The 16,808-nt window shown below is 61.1% G+C and overlaps 1 protein-coding gene across 1 annotated transcript; it reads left to right on the forward strand.

Moving 5' to 3' along the window:
* Window positions 1–10,461: 10,461 nt before the first annotated feature.
* On the forward strand, window positions 10,462–16,143 carry COMT (catechol-O-methyltransferase). The gene is made up of 5 exons (XM_068990106.1): window positions 10,462–10,490; window positions 11,892–12,183; window positions 12,885–13,078; window positions 13,289–13,420; window positions 15,416–16,143. The coding sequence occupies exons 2-5, from the start codon at window positions 11,892–11,894 to the stop codon at window positions 15,614–15,616; spliced, it is 819 nt and encodes a 272-aa protein (XP_068846207.1). The 5' UTR covers window positions 10,462–10,490; the 3' UTR covers window positions 15,617–16,143.
* The last annotated feature ends 665 nt before the right edge of the window (window positions 16,144–16,808 follow it).

Raw genomic sequence — 16,808 nt, forward strand, 5'->3', positions numbered from 1 at the left:
GCGACCTGAGCTGGGGCTTGGACCTGGGGTGGGGGCTCCAACCTGGGTGGGGGCTGCGACCTGAGCTGGGGCTTGGACCTGGGGTGGGGGCTCCAACCTGGGTGGGGGCTCTGACCCGGTTGCGGGGGATCTGACCTGGGCTGGGGGCTCCGACTTGGGTAGGGCACCGACCTGGATGGGGGCACCGACCTGGGCGGGGGCTCCGACCTGGATGGGGGGCTCCGACCTGGATGGGGGGCTCCGACCTGGGCGGGGGCTCCGACCTGAGCTGGGGCTTGGACCTGGGGTGGGGGCTCTGGAGCTGGGGCTTGGACCTGGGGTGGGGGCGCTGGAGCTGGGGTGGGGCGCTCCGACCTGGATGGGGGCTCCAAGCTGGGCGGGGGGCTCTGACCTGGGCTGGGGACGCTGACCTGGGTGGGGGCTCTGACCTGGGCTGGGGGCTCTGACCTGGGCTGGGGGCTCCGACCTGGGTAGGGCACCAACCTGGATGGGGGGCTCCAAGCTGGGCGGGGGCTCTGACCTGGGCTGGGGACGCTGACCTGGGTGGGGGCTCTGACCTGGGCTGGGGGCTCTGACCTGGGCTGGGGGCTCCGACCTGGGTAGGGCACCAACCTGGATGGGGGGCTCCAAGCTGGGCGGGGGCTCTGACCTGGGCTGGGGACGCTGACCTGGGTGGGGGCTCTGACCTGGGCTGGGGGCTCCGACCTGGGTAGGGCACCAACCTGGATGGGGGCTCCAAGCTGGGCGGGGGCTCTGACCTGGGCTGGGGGCCTCTGACGTGGTGGCAGGAGGGACACCAGGCTGGTGGAGGGAAGGGAGCCGTGTTTCAGGAGAAGGTCCCCTTGGGCACCGGCCGGGGCCGTGGGGGCGGGCCACCGCAGGGCTCTGGGACCCAGACTCCCAGGTCAGCGGTTTCTGGGAGAGTGTGGACCTGGGACCAGGCTGCAGAGTAGAGTCTGAGCGCCTCGGGTCCCCGGGGAGCGAGCACACCGAGGCCCAGGCGAGGGCTCAAGCCGTGCCCCCGTCCCACTGGCAGGCCTGGGGCCTCCTGGGCCGTCCGTTTTGTGAAACTGGGCAGCCTTCCCAGGAAGAAACCTGGGCTCCTCGGCCTGCTGCTGCCTTTGAGGTTTGACCAGCAGCTTCCTTTGGGCTTGTCGGGTCAGGTAGACAACGGCGGACACTGGTAACGGCATGGTACTGGACTGGCTCAGGGGCCGCCAGGCCTTGGAAAGGGGAAATGCGGGTGGGGTGTCGGGGCCCGAGGGAGTCAGAGGGGAGGCACAGGTCCCCGGGACCCCCACCCGAGGTTGCCCGCTGACCTGGCCTCCTGCCCTCCTGCAGAGCTGGGCAGTGTTGCTGGACGTGTCGCTTCTTCCGGAGGCTGTGAGCCTGTTGGGTGGACACCTTGTGGGGATGGGGCATCGTAGGGAAGCGGCCTTAGACCGTGACCCACAGTCTGCTCTTTGTTCCAGTCTTTACATGAGGCCTCGTGGCTGGGTCTGGCAGGGACCAAGTCTCCTCAGTGGGTGATCGGAGGCCACAGTAACCCGGGGTTTTGAGCCCTGAGGGAGGTCAATTGAGAAGATTTTAAACGTCGAGTTCTCAGGTCTCTAGATGGTGACATGAGGCCACGGTGGCCATCTGCTGTGTGAATGAACGTTTGTGGAGACATCAGGGTCGCGTGGCAAGGCCACTTCCATCTGGAGCAGAGCTCGGGAGATGTGGGTGCCGCCGTGGCTTGCGCGGTGGCCCACATCAAAGTTCCCACCACTGTGTCTCCCTTCGACACGCAGGGCTCTGTCAGACCGAGGAGGACACGGGCAGTGACTGGACTGAGTCCCAGGCCAGGAGGGAGGGAGGAAAATAGGGAAAACTGACGTTCCGAGCGTTGTACCGAACATTGAGTAAACGGGAAGGACTGAGGGTCCGGCGATGACGAAACGTGCAGGTGGTGATAAAACCTCAAAGGCATCCGCTGGGCAGGACTGGACTCTGATGACCCACAAGGCGTATTGTTTTCTCCTCTGAGACAGTTTCTCTCTGTGGGCACTTCCATTCTTGACCAGTGGTGAAGTGAAGAGTACTCATGTTTACAGACTGGTTCTGGTCTCACTTTGTTGTTCGCTAAGTCACGTCCGACTCCTTGCGACCCCACAGAGTGCAGTGCGCCTGGTCACCCTGTCCATCACCAAATCCTGGAGTTTGCTCAAACTCATGTCCACTGAGTCGGTGATGCCCTCCAACTATCTCATCCTCTGTCACACACAGGAGTTGCGAGTTACCTTTTATTTGGGGTAAAATGAGGACCACAGCATTTCAGGCCGCTCGGGAAGGCGCTCGAAAGAGAAAGGGGAAAGGTCAGTGTACATGTGATTTTGACGAGGGGGAGCGCTTGCAGTCAAGTGTGCGGAAGGTTGCTGGTACAAAGAGCAGCTGTTGCCCAGAAGGAATCTAGTGCTTTTCTAGATACAAGAAGGTGCGAACGCTGGGCTCATAAAATCAGCTCCTGAGAATAACTGACTCTCTGAAGACCTGTCCTGCCGGTTTTCCCTGAGCACGGAGGGCCTCGTTTCCCTGAACTCCTTCGGGGCGTGCTGGAGGTCAGCAGCTGCAGGGGCACGTGACTTAACCCTTGTGGAAAGCAGCTGGCGAGTTTGTAACTGACCAGGATCTGTCTCCCTCTTTTTTTTTTATCTTTTACTTGTTGGCCGTGCTGCGTCTCCACTGCTGCGCGGGCGTCCTCTAGTCGCGGCGAGCAGGGGCTACTCTCAGCTCTAGCGTGTGGGCCTCTCGTTGCAGAGTGCGGGCTCTAGGGCGCACAGGCTTGGTTGCTCCACGAAACACGGGGTCTTCCCGGGTCAGGGGCCACACCTGTGTCTCCTGCGTCGGCAGGCAGACTCTCCACCCTTGAGCCGCCAGGGGAGCCCTGTCTCCCCTTATTATTTTGCTTGAGGACAAAAATGACTCTCCTCCCTCAACAAAAGCGTGTTCCACGTTCTCTGTGTGCTTTTCGCCTAAGAACGCAACTCCGCTTCCCTGCCTCGTGGACAAAGTTGATTCCCTTTGCTCGGACTAGGAGGAGTTTTATTCTCACGTGTTGATTGAAGTTTGTAACCATTAGCAGCCTTTATTTTATAGAGAGAACGAGGAAGTAGATGGCTGCAAAGTGTCTGTCCTATCCCAGTATTCTGTGGCAGATGAGCAAATTTTGTGAAGATAGGCACGCATAATCCGTAAGGTTGGAGGAGGAAATGGCAGCCCACTCCAGCGTTCTTGTCTAGAGCGTCCCAGGGACAGAGGAGCCTGGCGGGCTACAGTCCACGGGGTCGCACAGAATCGGACATGATGGATCGACCCACGTTTTCACCTTCAAATGTCTTTAGCCTCTTTGTTATATAAACATCAGAAGCCAAAGTAAAGAAACTTAAACTCATGCCTTCTTGATCATGAGTGTTTCAGCACTTCATCTTATGTGGAAATTATACAGATACTTGGTGACAGGGAAGTTTAAATGGAGGTTGTCTTGTTCAGGCTCCAGGAGTACAGGAGCAGGCCTCTGGCCGACCTCTGACCCTGCCTGGATCACAAGCACATCAGTCCTACCGGCAAGTCAGGTGGCACTTAGATAAGAAAGGGACCCGGCCAGCCCCAGGCCCCTGAGCCTCAGCCAGCCCCCTGAGGCCTAAGGAATCTTATGACTCACAAGGCGAGTCAAACAGCATTGTCAAACTTAAACCGCAACTGCAGTTTTTTTGTGCGCAAACCGATGATGCTGCCGGTCTGCTGCCTGGGATTATGAGCGGGAGCCCCCAGAGCTGCAATTTGGACTCTCGCCTGTGCGGTGGACACACCACCCAGGACCCTTCCCCTCTGGGACCGCAGACTGCTGTGACGTGGGACTTCCCCACACTGTTCAAGTCGGGGTGTGGATGCCGGCTCAGGACTTCCCCACACTGTTCAAGTCGGGTGTGGATGCCGGCTCAGGACTTCCCCACACTGTTCAAGTCCGGGTGTAGAAGCTGGCTCAGGACTTCCCCACACTGTTCAAGTCGAGGTGTGGATGCCGGCTCAGGACTTCCCCACACTGTTCAAGTCGGGGTGTATAAGCCGGATCAGGACTTCCCCACACTGTTCAAGTCGGGGTGTGTAAGCCGGATCAGGACTTCCCCACACTGTTCAAGTCGGGGTGTAGAAGCCGGCTCAGGACTTCCCCACACTGTTCAAGTCGGGCTGTGTAAGCCGGATCAGGACTTCCCCACACTGTTCAAGTCCGGGTGTAGAAGCTGGCTCAGGACTTCCCCACACTGTTCAAGTCGGGTGTGGATGCCGGCTCAGGACTTCCCCACACTGTTCAAGTCGGGGTGTAGAAGCTGGCTCAGGACTTCCCCACGCTGTTCAAGTCGGGTGTGGATGCCGGCTCAGGACTTCCCCACACTGTTCATGTCCGGGTGTAGAAGCCGGCTCAGGACTTCCCCACACTGTTCAAGTCCGGGTGTAGAAGCTGGCTCAGGACTTCCCCACGCTGTTCAAGTTGGCGTGTGGATGCCGACTCAGTCTGGTGGTGTGTGCACTATTACTTCTCTCTTGCTTCTTTGCTCCTAATGACTGTATTTGGGAATTTAAAAAAATTGTCTCATCTATTTACTTTTTGCTGAGCTGGGTCTTGTTGCTGTGGCTTCCCCGGTGATGGCGAGCAGGCGCTGCTCTCCAGCTGAGGAGCGCGGGTTGCTCATTGCGGAGGTTCCCTGGCTGCAGAGCGTGGTTGTAGCCGCACACGCAGGGCTAGCTGCTCCGTGGTCTGTGAAGTCTTCTTGCACGAGGGACCGAGCCTGTGTCCCCTGCGTTTGCAGGCAGATTCCTAACCGCCGGGCCATGAGGGAAGTCCCTGGATATCGAGATTAAGTTGGATAATCTTCTGTAAAAAAGTGAGATTGCTTGTTTGTGTGTAACGAGTGCTTTCTCTTTTTGACAAATGCCTCAAACCTAAAATGAAAGGAAAACTTTTGGCAAAACAACGGGATATCTATTGTTTAACTTAAGTTGGTAGAACTCTTAAGGTTTCAAATTACCAAAAAGAATCTGGGAACGGTTTTTAGTCAGACTGGAACACAGTCATTATGGAAAGAGAGCTTGTCTGAATGGTGACGGGAGGACGTCCTCGGTGGCCCAGTGGCTAAGACTGTACTCCCAGTGGGGGGGCCCAGGTTTGACCCCTGGTCAGGGAGCTGGATCCCAGACGCTGCAACGAAGACCTGGTGCAGCCAAATACGTAAATGAATATTAAGAGAGAGAATAGAGACTGGATTTGATTAAAATCAAGTTTATAATCTTAACTTGCCGGGGTCCAGCCCTGGTGGATCCAGGGTGATTCGAAGGGGAGACGGAGTAGGCGAGGAAAAACTTATTTATTTAGAAATATAAAAAGAGGTTAGGAAGAAATAGTGTAGTAGGAAAATTTAGTGGAGAAAAGAGGCTGAATAACTTGGGTTACATGGAGAACTAAGAAAACCTCGAGACAAGAGGTTCGCACCGTCTACGTTAGGCCACCAGCGCCCGTTTGAATAACGGAGGGTGCCCCGCCTCGGGCTCCCTCTCACGTGGGTCTTAGAAGCCAGGGCAAGTAAGTAGACATGGCGAGCCTCCACGCCCCAGATGGGAATTCAGCCTGAGAAGAAGAGAGAGAAAGAGAGAGAGATATTTGACACGGGGGGAACCAGTCTTTCAGTGACTGGCCCGTCCTCTATTGTCCGGAAAGGCCTTTTACACTTTCGGTTGTACATAGAGATCAATGGATAATACAAAATTGTGCAGCGTCAGCAGCCCTGACTCCTATCGAGACCAGGCTTTCTCTCTGCATACCCAGCTGTATACACAAGTCTTAGGTGATTTACATCACCTTCTGGCCAGAGGGCCAATTAACATTTTACGGCCCTTTTCCGATAAGGGTCTGTCAACCAGAAAACCTTAAAAGTGTTGTTCTTCCCAAAGTCTGGTGCCACTCTCAGAAAGCACTAAATAAAGTTACATTCTTACACAGCAAGGACACAACAATTTATAACAATGAAAGAGGAGTACAGTGATTTATAACAAAGAGAAAATTAATTAGCTCAAAAGTCTAGTGTTGCCAACATCAAAACTACTGTATTCCTATTTCTGCTTCCCGTTTACATTGATTAATATCCTCCCAGGAGCCTAAAAGATAAAGGATATGGAGGCCTGGTGGCAAACATTAACTCAACAAACTCTTCACCAAACTAATTGTTAACTCTAAAAGGCCCTGTATCTTTAAGATGTTTTAAGCTTCGTGCTTCTCGCGGTTGGGGGGCTGTAAACAATCGCAAGTTTTAAAAGTCTCCAACTGTCAGGCAAGTTAGAGAGCCCTCAGACATCCTTTCATATGCAGGAGACTGTTAACTGGAGCTGAGTTAACTCTTTCCAGAGAAAGGTGGTCGGGGATAGCCGCGGGTAATGGCACCCACGCCGGCACTCTAGCCTGGCAAATCCTATGGACGGAGGAGCCTGGTGGGCTGCCGTCCATGGGGTCGCGAAGAGTCGGACACGACTGAGCGGCTTCACTTTCACTTTTCACTTTCATGCATTGGAGAAGGAAATGGCAACCCACTCCAGTGTTCTTGCCTGGAGAATCCCAGGGGCGGCAGAGCCTGGTGGGCTGCTGTCTATGGGGTCGCACAGAGTCGGACACGACTGAAGTGACTTCGCAGCAGCAGCAGCAATGTCAGAAGAGTATAGTAAGCAGACAGTAAACAGATTTTGGTTTCGGGGTAGATGCTCAGACAGAGGACCCCTGAGACCTGACTCGCCTTGCCCATCAGGCCTCTCCGCATGACCTTGTCATGGATGGGATCTCCCGTGCTGGCCCCTGGCAAAATATCCAATCGGTACGATACTAGCTTATTTGACTAGTCAGCCAAGGAGACTTACGTGTGTTGCAACGTATGTCATGCTGACAACTCTAAAGATACACCTGTTTGATGAGATGAATACTTACTAAGCTGGTTTTATTTAGCAAAGATTTACCCAAGTACACGAGCTAGAAAAACGGTTGAGTTGGTGCTTGCATCTTCGGGAGTTTTAGGAAGGTTTACTTTACGTAAGGGCCTGTTCCTCTGGAAGCCAGTCAGGATAGAGTCCCAGGAAGGCATCGCAGAACTCTGGTCATACCATCTGGAGGTGGGGAATGAGCGTAGGCATAAAAATTTGTGCCTAGCTATGGTTCAGTCATGAACAGTTACATAAAACCCACTAGCCTAGGTAAGCGTTGCTCCGTGTCTCTGCTCTGCTTGGTATCTTCACCCGAATCGTGCTGTAGCAAGTGGGGCAGGTCGACACCCGTGCGCTGTGACACCCGAAAGCCCCTCTGGACCCTGATGTATCATCTCAGGGAGGCATAGACTAAATGCTTCCAATTCACTGTTCTTCCTTTTCAGCATCAGCTGGTTGCTCCTGGGGGATCCCTGAGTCCCTGGAGAGGCACCAGGGGGCCCAAGGTTTCAGGGACTGGTGGAATTGAGGGGCTGGGGAGAAGGGCCGAGGAGAGGGGAGGAGGGCAGGCGGGGGCCACGTGCTCTTGTGCTGACCCGGAAGAAGTGAAGTGGGTGGGGCCAGCCTGGCGGCTCCTGCCTTGGGGCTGCAGGGATCCCCCCCCCCGCCAACCCCCCCACCCCCACCCCGCCTAGGAGCGGCAGAGCTGTCCTCCCTGCGGTCTGCGGGTCGGGAGCCAGAATCACAGCAGACAGGAGATGAGGCCACAGCCCCTGGGCCTCTGTGTCCCACGCCGTGCCCCACGCCACCCCAGAGCACAGGCCCCCGGCCCACGCACATCCCTAGTTCGGGCAGCCGCCCGGTTCCCCCTTCCTGAGGACTCCCCCTCCTGCCCCCCATGCCCCACCCCCACGCTCTCAGGCCTGCCTTTCGCGGGGAGGCGGGGCGGCCTGTGTGACTCCTGGCAAGGACCCACCTACCCCCGACACATCGCCCTAGCACCGTGGGGCTGAAGAGCCTGTGGGCCGTCTGCAGCCCCGGCCTGGGCTTGAGGGGGCCGGGGCCCTGGCCGGCATCTCCATCAGCCCCTTGGGGGTTTATCAGGAGGAGGGTAGGTGGCGATCCCAGGTGAGGGAGGGTCTGGCCTGGGGTTGCAAGGAGACCACTTCAGAATGGGCTTATAATAAGGAAGCTTTGGGGGTGGGCTGTTGCTGCTGTTGTGAGAGAGGGCCCCCCAGTTTTGTGCTCCATCTCTAGGGCTCGGGGAACACACACCGGGCCTGCAGAGGAAGCGCGGGACCCGCGGCCTTCCCCTCCTCCCAGAGGGGCTGAGTGTGCGCCTCCGGGGTGGGTGGGGCGGGCGCTTAGGCGCCCAGGCTCAGGGGGCAGGCGCCGGCCCAGCAGGCACGCAGATGGGGAGCTGGGCTGGTTTTTCTGGATTCTGCTTCCCAGTGCGGGGGCCGTGTTCCTTTTTTTTGTGGGGACAGAGAGGACCAGAAACAGGGTTGCTTGTTTTCTTGGTTTTCCACCGTTTCTGATGAAGTGAGACATGCGTAAGTTGAAATTCACCGCTCTAAGCACATGCACGCGTACAGTTGGGTGGCATCGAGCGCCCACGTGGCTGTTTAGCTGTTCCACGGTCTTCAGAACTCCCACGCGGCCCCAGGCAGAAGCCCTGCCCCTTTCAGCAGTGACTCCCCACGGCCCCCAGCGCCTGGCAGCCTCTGTTCTCTGCCCTGTCTCTGCGAGACGGCCCCTGGTGCGCGTTTCATCCGGGTATGACCATTCAGAGTTGATCCTCACGTGTCCGGCTCATCCACGAGCGCGACATCGCCCCGGTCCCTCCGTGAGGTCGCCGGTGTCCGCACGTCCCTGCCAGTGGGACGGGGTCGGGGCTGCAGGCATCTGGGTGTGACTGAGGGGTGCCCCAGTGTGTGGAGAGGCCACGCCGCCTCTGGCCGTGGTCCGTGTCCCCTTGCGGCCGCTGCGCCTCACACTGTCCTGAACATGGGTGGACAGGTATGGGTTCAAGCCGCTGCTCTCGGGCGCCCCGCGTCCGCTCCCAGAGGTGGGATTGCTGGGTCATACGGGCACTCTGTTTACACCTTTCTGAGGAACCGCTGACTGTTTTCCACAGCAGCTGCTCCGTCTTGGGTTCCCACCAGCCGTGCTTGAGTTTCCGATTTCTCCATGGCCCCGCCAGCACGGGGCGGGGCATCCCAGCGGGCGTGAAGTGGTGCCTTGCGGCTTTGATCCGACTTCCAAGTGACGTGCTTCCTGGTCACTGGTGTGTCTTCTTTGGGGAACTGTCTGTTCGTGTTCTCCGTCTCGTTCCTAACTGGTTCGTTTCTGAGTTCTGGGAATTCTCACGTACACTCAGGCTTTTAAACCCTCCTCAGATAGGTGGTTTGCGTCTTTCCTCCGCCCCTGGGCTGCCCTTTGCCCTCTCGAGGGTGCCCTCTGATGCACAGCGCTTCCGTGTTGGTGAAGCCCTATTTTCCTCTGTCGCCTGTGCTTCTGGTGTCGCACTTGAGAAGCAGAAGTGAAGCTGCTCAGTCGTGTCCGGCCCTTTGTGACCCCATGGACTGTAGCCTACCAGGATCCTCAGTCCATGGGATTCTCCAGGCAAGAGTACTGGAGGGGGTTGCCATTTCCTTCTCCAGGGGATCTTCCCAACCCAGGGATCGAATCCCGGTCTCCTGCACTGCAGGCAGACGCTTTACCGTCTGAGCCACCAGGGAAGCCCAGAACCCACAGCCAAATTCAAGGTCATGAAGAGTTACTCCTGTGTTTTCTTCTATGAGTTTTATGGTTTTATTTCTTAAAATTAGGTTCTGGACGCGAGTGGAACACACGGAAGCAGGGGGATGCGTGTGGGCCACACAAAGCAGGGGGTCTGCGGGTGCCGCTCGGCCACCAGCCCTCACCTCCGGCTAGCGGCTCCTTTGTCCTCTCAGGGCAGCAGGGCCCCTCACCCTCCCAGGGCCCGGAGCCACGCAAGGCGGTGGGAACCTCAGGCCAGCGCCGGGGAACTGAGCGACCTCACTGTGGCCTTTCCAAAGGGCAGAGCTGTGGGTGCTCTGGTACTGGGACCCCCCAGCACAAGGGGCCCCCCGGGGTGTGTCTCCCCGAGGAGAGGCCTGCCCGGCCCTTGCCTGGAGGGCTGCCTCCCAGCATGTCTGCCTGGTTCCATCAGTGGCTCTGTTCTTGGTTCCCGGCACCGCGGGAAGCTCCCGGCAGGCCTGGGCCGTCAGGTGGCTGAGTCCTCACCCAATTTTTATACAGTTCAGGCACTGTGGGAATTACAAGTTATCTTTCACAATTCCAGGTCCGCCAAGGACTTTGGCATTTAAATGGAATATTACTTTTTATTTTTTTATATTTATGTGTAACATTGATTAGTTTTTTTTCATCAACCCAGAGAATCCATCAAAGTGGCCCAGCCTCTCTCCACTGCTGCTGAACACAGTCGTGATAAAGTCACACAGGTGTGTGGTTGGGGGACCTAAGCTGGCAGAACGGAGCCAGTGGGCAGTGCCGGCCACTTCAGGCCACGCGCCCCCATTGCATTCTGTCACCTGTCCAGGAAGTGCGGTCGGCCCCACTCCACCACACCCCCAGATCCCCCCACCTGCCTCCTGCCCAGTGGGGCACATGCTGGCCTGGCCTGCAGGCAGTACTGCAGGGACCAGGGAGACCGTCCGTGGTGTCCAGGGCTGGGGGGACATTCCAGGCAACGTCTCGCTGTCTGTCTGCTCTCCCCCGAGGGCAGGGCTGGCCTGTGGCAGGCCCCCATGCCAGGACTCTGGTCCCTCCCACGCTATGGATTAACTGTCTATAGGGAGGAGAAAGCCACACAAGCTCGGTCTGCTTTGCAGCGGAGCTCGGAGGAGGGGCGTGGGGCGTGGCTGTCAGGGAGGCGGGTCAGGTGGGGCCCTGACCTGCTGACCACGTGCTCGGCTCGGGTGCCTGGTATAAACAGGCCATGCATGCAAGACCACTGGGAAGTCTGGGTGTGCACACTCCCCTGTCCCTCCCTGCCCTGCCTGCCGAGACCCTCATTGTGGCCCAGGCTGCTGGTGTCCTGAGCTGTCCGGGGAGGGGCGGTCGCCCCTCCAAAGACCCTCAGCCTGCCTGCTCTCCCACGTGCCTTTCCCAGCAGGCGCTTCTGGAGGAGCCGGTCCTGTGCGGCCCCTCCCTGTGCGTGACCCACGAGTGACCACAGCCCTGCTGGAAGCTTCCCACGCTTTCCCACTTTAAGGCCTCTGCCCTGTGCCGGCTCAGCCTGGCTGTGTCTCAGGGGCCCCGGGCCCCTCCTCTGACTGGGGACCCCTGCTACCCGCCCAAAGGGTCGCCTGGCAGGGGGAGGGCCGATCTCCTGCTCATCGTGGTGCAGGCGGGCGGCAGGGTGGACGGCAGGGTAGGCGTCCTCCTCACGGGATAGGCTGCCCCTCTGTGGAACAGCCGGCTTGGGGCTGCCTGTGTCTGTCCCCGGAAGCTCACCGGCCACATGAGCTCCTGGGCTTTCCCCAGTGTGTGCCCCAGGGGGTTGTGAGTGCAGTTGGCCACCCCTGTGGGGATTGTCCAGCCTCGGGCCAGCCGTGCCCCGGGCTGCCAGAGACCCCGTCTCTCCACCCAGGGCAGAGTCCCTGGGGACGTGGTTTGCAGGTGGCCCCGGCCGTCTCACCTGGGTCTGGCCACCGGGCACGGGGCTGACCTCTCGAACCTCCTGGGTGGGTCAGGCAGGCGGGCAGGTCACTAACATCGTGGTGACCACGTGCTCCCACGGGTCCTGCAGCGGCGGGGCCCAGCAGAGCCCGGAAGCCCCGCCCCCTCCCCCCATGCAGATGCTGGAGGCCCCGCCCTGAAGCCCCGCCCCGGTCCCGCAGATGCTGGAGGCCCCGCCCCTGCTGCTGGCCGCTGGCGCCGTAGGCCTGTCCCTGCTCGCGCTGCGGTGGCTGGCCCTATCGGACCTGCGGCTCTTCGGCTGGGCCTTTATCGGCTGGAACGAGTTCATCGTGAACCCCGTCCGCAACCTCCTCATGGGCAGCAGCAAGGAGCAACGCATCCTGCAACACGTGCTTCAGCACGCGGAGGCCGGGGACCCGCAGAGCGTGGTGGCCGCCATCGACAGCTACAGCTCGGAGAAGGAGTGGGCCATGCACGTGGGCGAGAAGAAAGGTGGGTGGCGGGGCGGCTCGGGCGCAGGTCCCACGGGAGGACGGCTGTAGGGGAAGCCCCGCCCCCACTCTCGGAGGTGCCGTCAGGGAGCGCCGGCCAGTGCTGGGGGGGGGGAGGGACGGGGAACAGCAGAGTCCTTGTGTGGTTCCCTCGCTCGCAAGCCGCCAGGCAGAGCCAGGTGCTCCCCGGGGCGGGCCGTGGGTCCCTGGGTGTCCCGGCTGCCCCTGGGGTGCATGGAGACCCTTGGACTGCGTCCTGCGCGGGCGCCAGGCCCCGCCCCGCCCCCGGGGCCGCTTCCCGACCTTTGGACTCCAGCCGGTATGCGTGGCACCCCTGGAGTCAGGGCAGCCAGCGGCCCAGCAGCCTTGAACCTTCCGACCGTGTCCAGCTCAAGGGAGCGGGGCGGGCTCTCGGTGCCGCCCGGGGCCGGAGTAGGGTGGGGCTTCCACAGAGGGCGGCTCTGGGCGGGGCCAGGCTGGGGGCAGCCGGGAATGCTGGGAGGGGAGGACCGGCGCGAGCGGAGGCACAGAGGCCTGGGGGCGTGAGCTCGGGCTGAGCGCGGGGCGGGGCGGGGCGGGGCGGGGCGGGGGGTGGGGGCGGGGCGGGGCGGGGCGGGGCGTGGCGGGGGTGGGGCGTGGCGGGGCGGGGGCGGGGCGGGCTGGGAGGAAGCTCCCTGCTCACCTCCCCCGCCCTCTCCGCAGGGGAGATCGTGGACTCCGTGCTGAGGGAGCAGCGGCCATCCGTGCTGCTGGAGCTGGGCGCCTACTGCGGCTACTCGGCGGTGCGAATGGCCCGCCTGCTGCTGCCGGGCGCCCGGCTGCTCACCATCGAGCTCAACCCCGACTATGCCGCCATCACCCAGCGGATGGTGGAGTTTGCAGGCCTGCAGGACAAGGTGTGGTGCTGTCCCTGAGGTGGCGGATGGACGTGGGCACAAGCTCCGGGGGCCAGGAGGGCTGGGGTCATACCCCAGCGGCTCCAGGCCATGCTTACCCACCTGGTTGGCAGCCCCGTCTGCAGGACGTGAGACTCCCAGAGGTGGGGCAGAGCGGGGACCCATCTCCCGGAACCCCCAGGCTCACTGGGTGGGGGTTTGTTGTTCCAGGTGACTGTTATTCTTGGAGCATCCCAGGACATCATCCCCCAGCTGAAGGAGAAATATGACGTGGACACGCTGGACATGGTCTTCATCGACCACTGGAAGGACCGCTACCTGCCGGACACGCTTCTCCTGGAGGTGAGCCTGTGTCTGCTGCCCAGGTCGGGCCCTGCAGAGGGCGGCTGGGGAGCCGTGGGCTGGCCTGTGTGCAGTCAGGACACGGGCGTGGGGGCCTGGACTGGGGCGGGTGGGCCTCAGGGAGCACCGCTGGATGGCCTGCATCTGTGGAAAGCAGCAGATGCTGCCCTTGGAAGTGGGCGTGTCAGTTGCTCAGTCGTATCTGGCTGTGACCTACGGACTGTACTCACCAGGCTCCTCTGTCCATGGGATTCTCCAGGCGGATCTTCCTGACCTAGAGATTGAACCTGGCTTTCCTGCACTGCGGCCGGGTTCTTTACCACCCGAGCCCCCAGGGAAGGCCTGCTGCCCTTGCCAACTAGGAACCTAACAGTTTTCTCAGAACCACTTGTTCACGGCTGGTTGTTATCTCAGGAGAAGGGAAGGCGTGTTCTGCAGCTGGCCCTGCCTTGGCCTGGCCACACCACCTCGCTCGGGCCAGGGGCTGGCAGGGCAGGTGGCCTTTGTCCCCATCGCTCAGGGCTCTCCACGGGCTGCTTGGTGTCCTTACAGCAGGGCAGCTGGAGACGAAGGAGGGGGAGGCCTGGCACCCTCGTGACCTGAAGCTGCACCCGGGGCGGAAGGAGGGGGTTCGGGAACAGGGGACCCCACTCTGGTCCTCTGAGTGCCGGCACGCGGCCTTGGTCAGACACTCCAGGGCTGCGTCCCCAGGCAGGCGGCCAGCCTTTGCATCACCTCCTCCGAGGCTGACCTGTGGGTTCAGTGGCTCACATGCTGAGCCCCAGCTCACCTTGAGTGCTTGCTCCCGGGGTTGGGCAGGCCGGGCCACTGCAGCGGCCCTTCCTCATCAGTATCACGGGGAAGTTCCTTTTTTAAGAGAAACGCTCCTCGATTCAGAGGCCCACTTGTTTCAGACTCTGGCTCATGGGTTGTCCCAACCTCACTGACCTCACAGCTGTGTTTTCCACTCCGGCCTCAGGGCCCAGGGATGGGAGGGAGGCAGCCGCTACCAGGAAGTTTCAAGGCTGCGCCCACTGCAGTGTCCGCCGTGTTCCTAAGTCACCAGGGGGTGCCCGTCCATCCCTGGGGTCTCACCGGCAACTTAAGACACTCCTGGGGCCCCCTGCTTGACTTGGCCTTCCTTTTGGGGGATTTTTTTTTCCACTTTAATAATCATTAGAGAAAACTGATCTAACACAGCAGCTAGGCTATCCCTTCACCCCTTCCCCAGGGAAACATTTCCTTTCGCTTTTTGAGGCAACCTAAGCAGGGCTTCCCTGGTGCCTCAGATGGTAAAGGGTCTGCCTGCAACGTGGGAGACCTGGATTCCATCCCTGGGTTGGGAAGTTGCCCCGGAGGAGGGCACGGCAACCCTTTCCAGTTTCTTGCCTGGAGAATCCCATGGACAGAGGAGCCCAGCGGGCTATAGTCCATGGGGTCGCAGAGAGTCAGACACGACTGAGCAAGTTTCACACACACCAAGCAGCTTCTCCTCCAGCTTAGAGAGACTGGGGGTGCGGTCGGGGGGCATGGAAGTGCAGCTGCCCCTCCGTCTGTAGAGCCAGGCCTGACATGCTGGCCGACTGCCCAGGCGCTGGTGGAGACTGGGGTGCCTCAGGGTGGACCTGAGGGGCAGGCTTGTGGGTGTGGAGGTCTGCCTCCCCGCCCTGCAGGGTCCCCCTGGTCGGGCCCTACTGAGCCTCCAGCGGCCAATGCCAGCGGCCCCTGCATGGGTCACCAGGCATCTCAGTGACTCGGGGGAGCCCATGTTCCTGGGTCACCCGCTGGCCGCAGTCTGGTTCCCACCGTCTGCACTCTCATGCCCCCCAGCGCGCAGTCAGCCCCTTCTGTGTGCCACATGATGTCCTAGGGCCCGAGCGTCCTCATGCCTGCTCAGCCTTTCCTTGCAGTGGCCGCTGCCGGGGAGGGGCTGGGGCGGGGCCGCGCCCGGCCAGGCCGCCCCCGTGCCCTCCAGCCGTGCGTCTGTCCCCGCAGGAGTGCGGCCTGCTGCGGAAGGGGACAGTGCTGCTGGCTGACAACGTCGTCTTCCCTGGGGCGCCCGACTTTCTGGAGTACGTGCGCGGGAGCAGCCGCTTCGAGTGCTCACACTTCAGCTCGTACCTGGAGTACTCCAAGGTGGTGGACGGCTTGGAGAAGGTCGTCTACAAGGGCCCGAGCGACCCCGCTCGGCCCTGAGCCCTGCTCGGGGTCCCCCGCCATGCCTGGCCCTGGAGGGTGAGGCGGCCCCAGCCCTGGGCGCCCGCATCCCCAGCGCTGGTCTTCCCTCAGGGCAGCAGCCCCACGGCTGCCCCCTGCAGCTCCGGGCTGTCACGCTGGCCTGCCCCGAGCACGACCAGCTCCCCTTCCAGAATCGTGGCGGGACATCTAAAGGTGGCTGCCTGCGAAGACCAGCTAGGCAAGCAGCGGCTGTGAGTGCCGCGTGTCCACACACACACACGCACACACGTGCAGTGACACACACATGCACAGTGTCAGTCACACAGTGATCACACGCACACAGGTGCACAGTGACACATGCACACACGTGCACAGTGACATGCACAGGATCACACGCACACACGTGCACAGTGTCAGTCACACAGTGTCTCTCACACGTGCACAGGATCACACGCACACACATGCACAGGATCACACGCACACACGTGCACAGTGTCAGTCACAGTGTCTCACACCCTCTCCCCCTCCTCTCTCCCCCTCCCTCCTTCTCCCTCTTCTCTGCCCCTCCCCGCCCCCTCCCCCTCTCCCCCCTCCCCGCCCCCCCGCTCCCTCCCCCTCTCTCCCTCCCTCCCTCCCCCTCTCCCCCTCCCCCCTCTCTCCCCCCTCCCTCCCTCTCTCCCCCCCTCCCTCCCTCTCTCCCCCCCTCCCTCCCTCTCTCCCCCCTCCCTCCCTCTCTCCCCCCCTCTCTCCCCCTCCCTCCCCCCTCTCTCCCCGTCCCTCCCTCCCTCCCTCCCTCTCTCCCTCTCTCCCCCTCCCCCCTCCCTCCCTCTCCCCCTCCCCTCTCTCTCCCTCTCTCCCTCCCCTCTCTCCCCCTCCCTCCCTCCCCCTCTCTCCCCCCTCCCCCTCTCTCCCCCCTCCCTCCCCCCTCCCTCCCCCCTCCCTCCCCCCCCTCTCCCCCCCTCCCTCCCTCTCTCCCACTCCCTCCCTCTCCTCCCTCCCTCCCTCCCTCCCTCCCTCCCCCCCTCCCTCACCCCCTCCCCCCCTCCCTCCCCCCCTCCCCCCTCCCTCCCTCCCCCCTCCCTCACTCCCTCTCCCCCCTCCCTCTCTCCCTGCCTCCCTCTCTCCCCCTCCCCCCTCTCTCTGCCCCCTCCCTCCCTCCCCCCTCTCTCTCTGCCCCCTCCCTCCTTCCCCCCTCTCTCTGTCCCCTCCC

The sequence above is a fragment of the Capricornis sumatraensis genome, chromosome 17 (genome assembly GCF_032405125.1).
Source record: "Capricornis sumatraensis isolate serow.1 chromosome 17, serow.2, whole genome shotgun sequence".
In the NCBI taxonomy this organism is placed as follows: domain Eukaryota; kingdom Metazoa; phylum Chordata; class Mammalia; order Artiodactyla; family Bovidae; genus Capricornis; species Capricornis sumatraensis.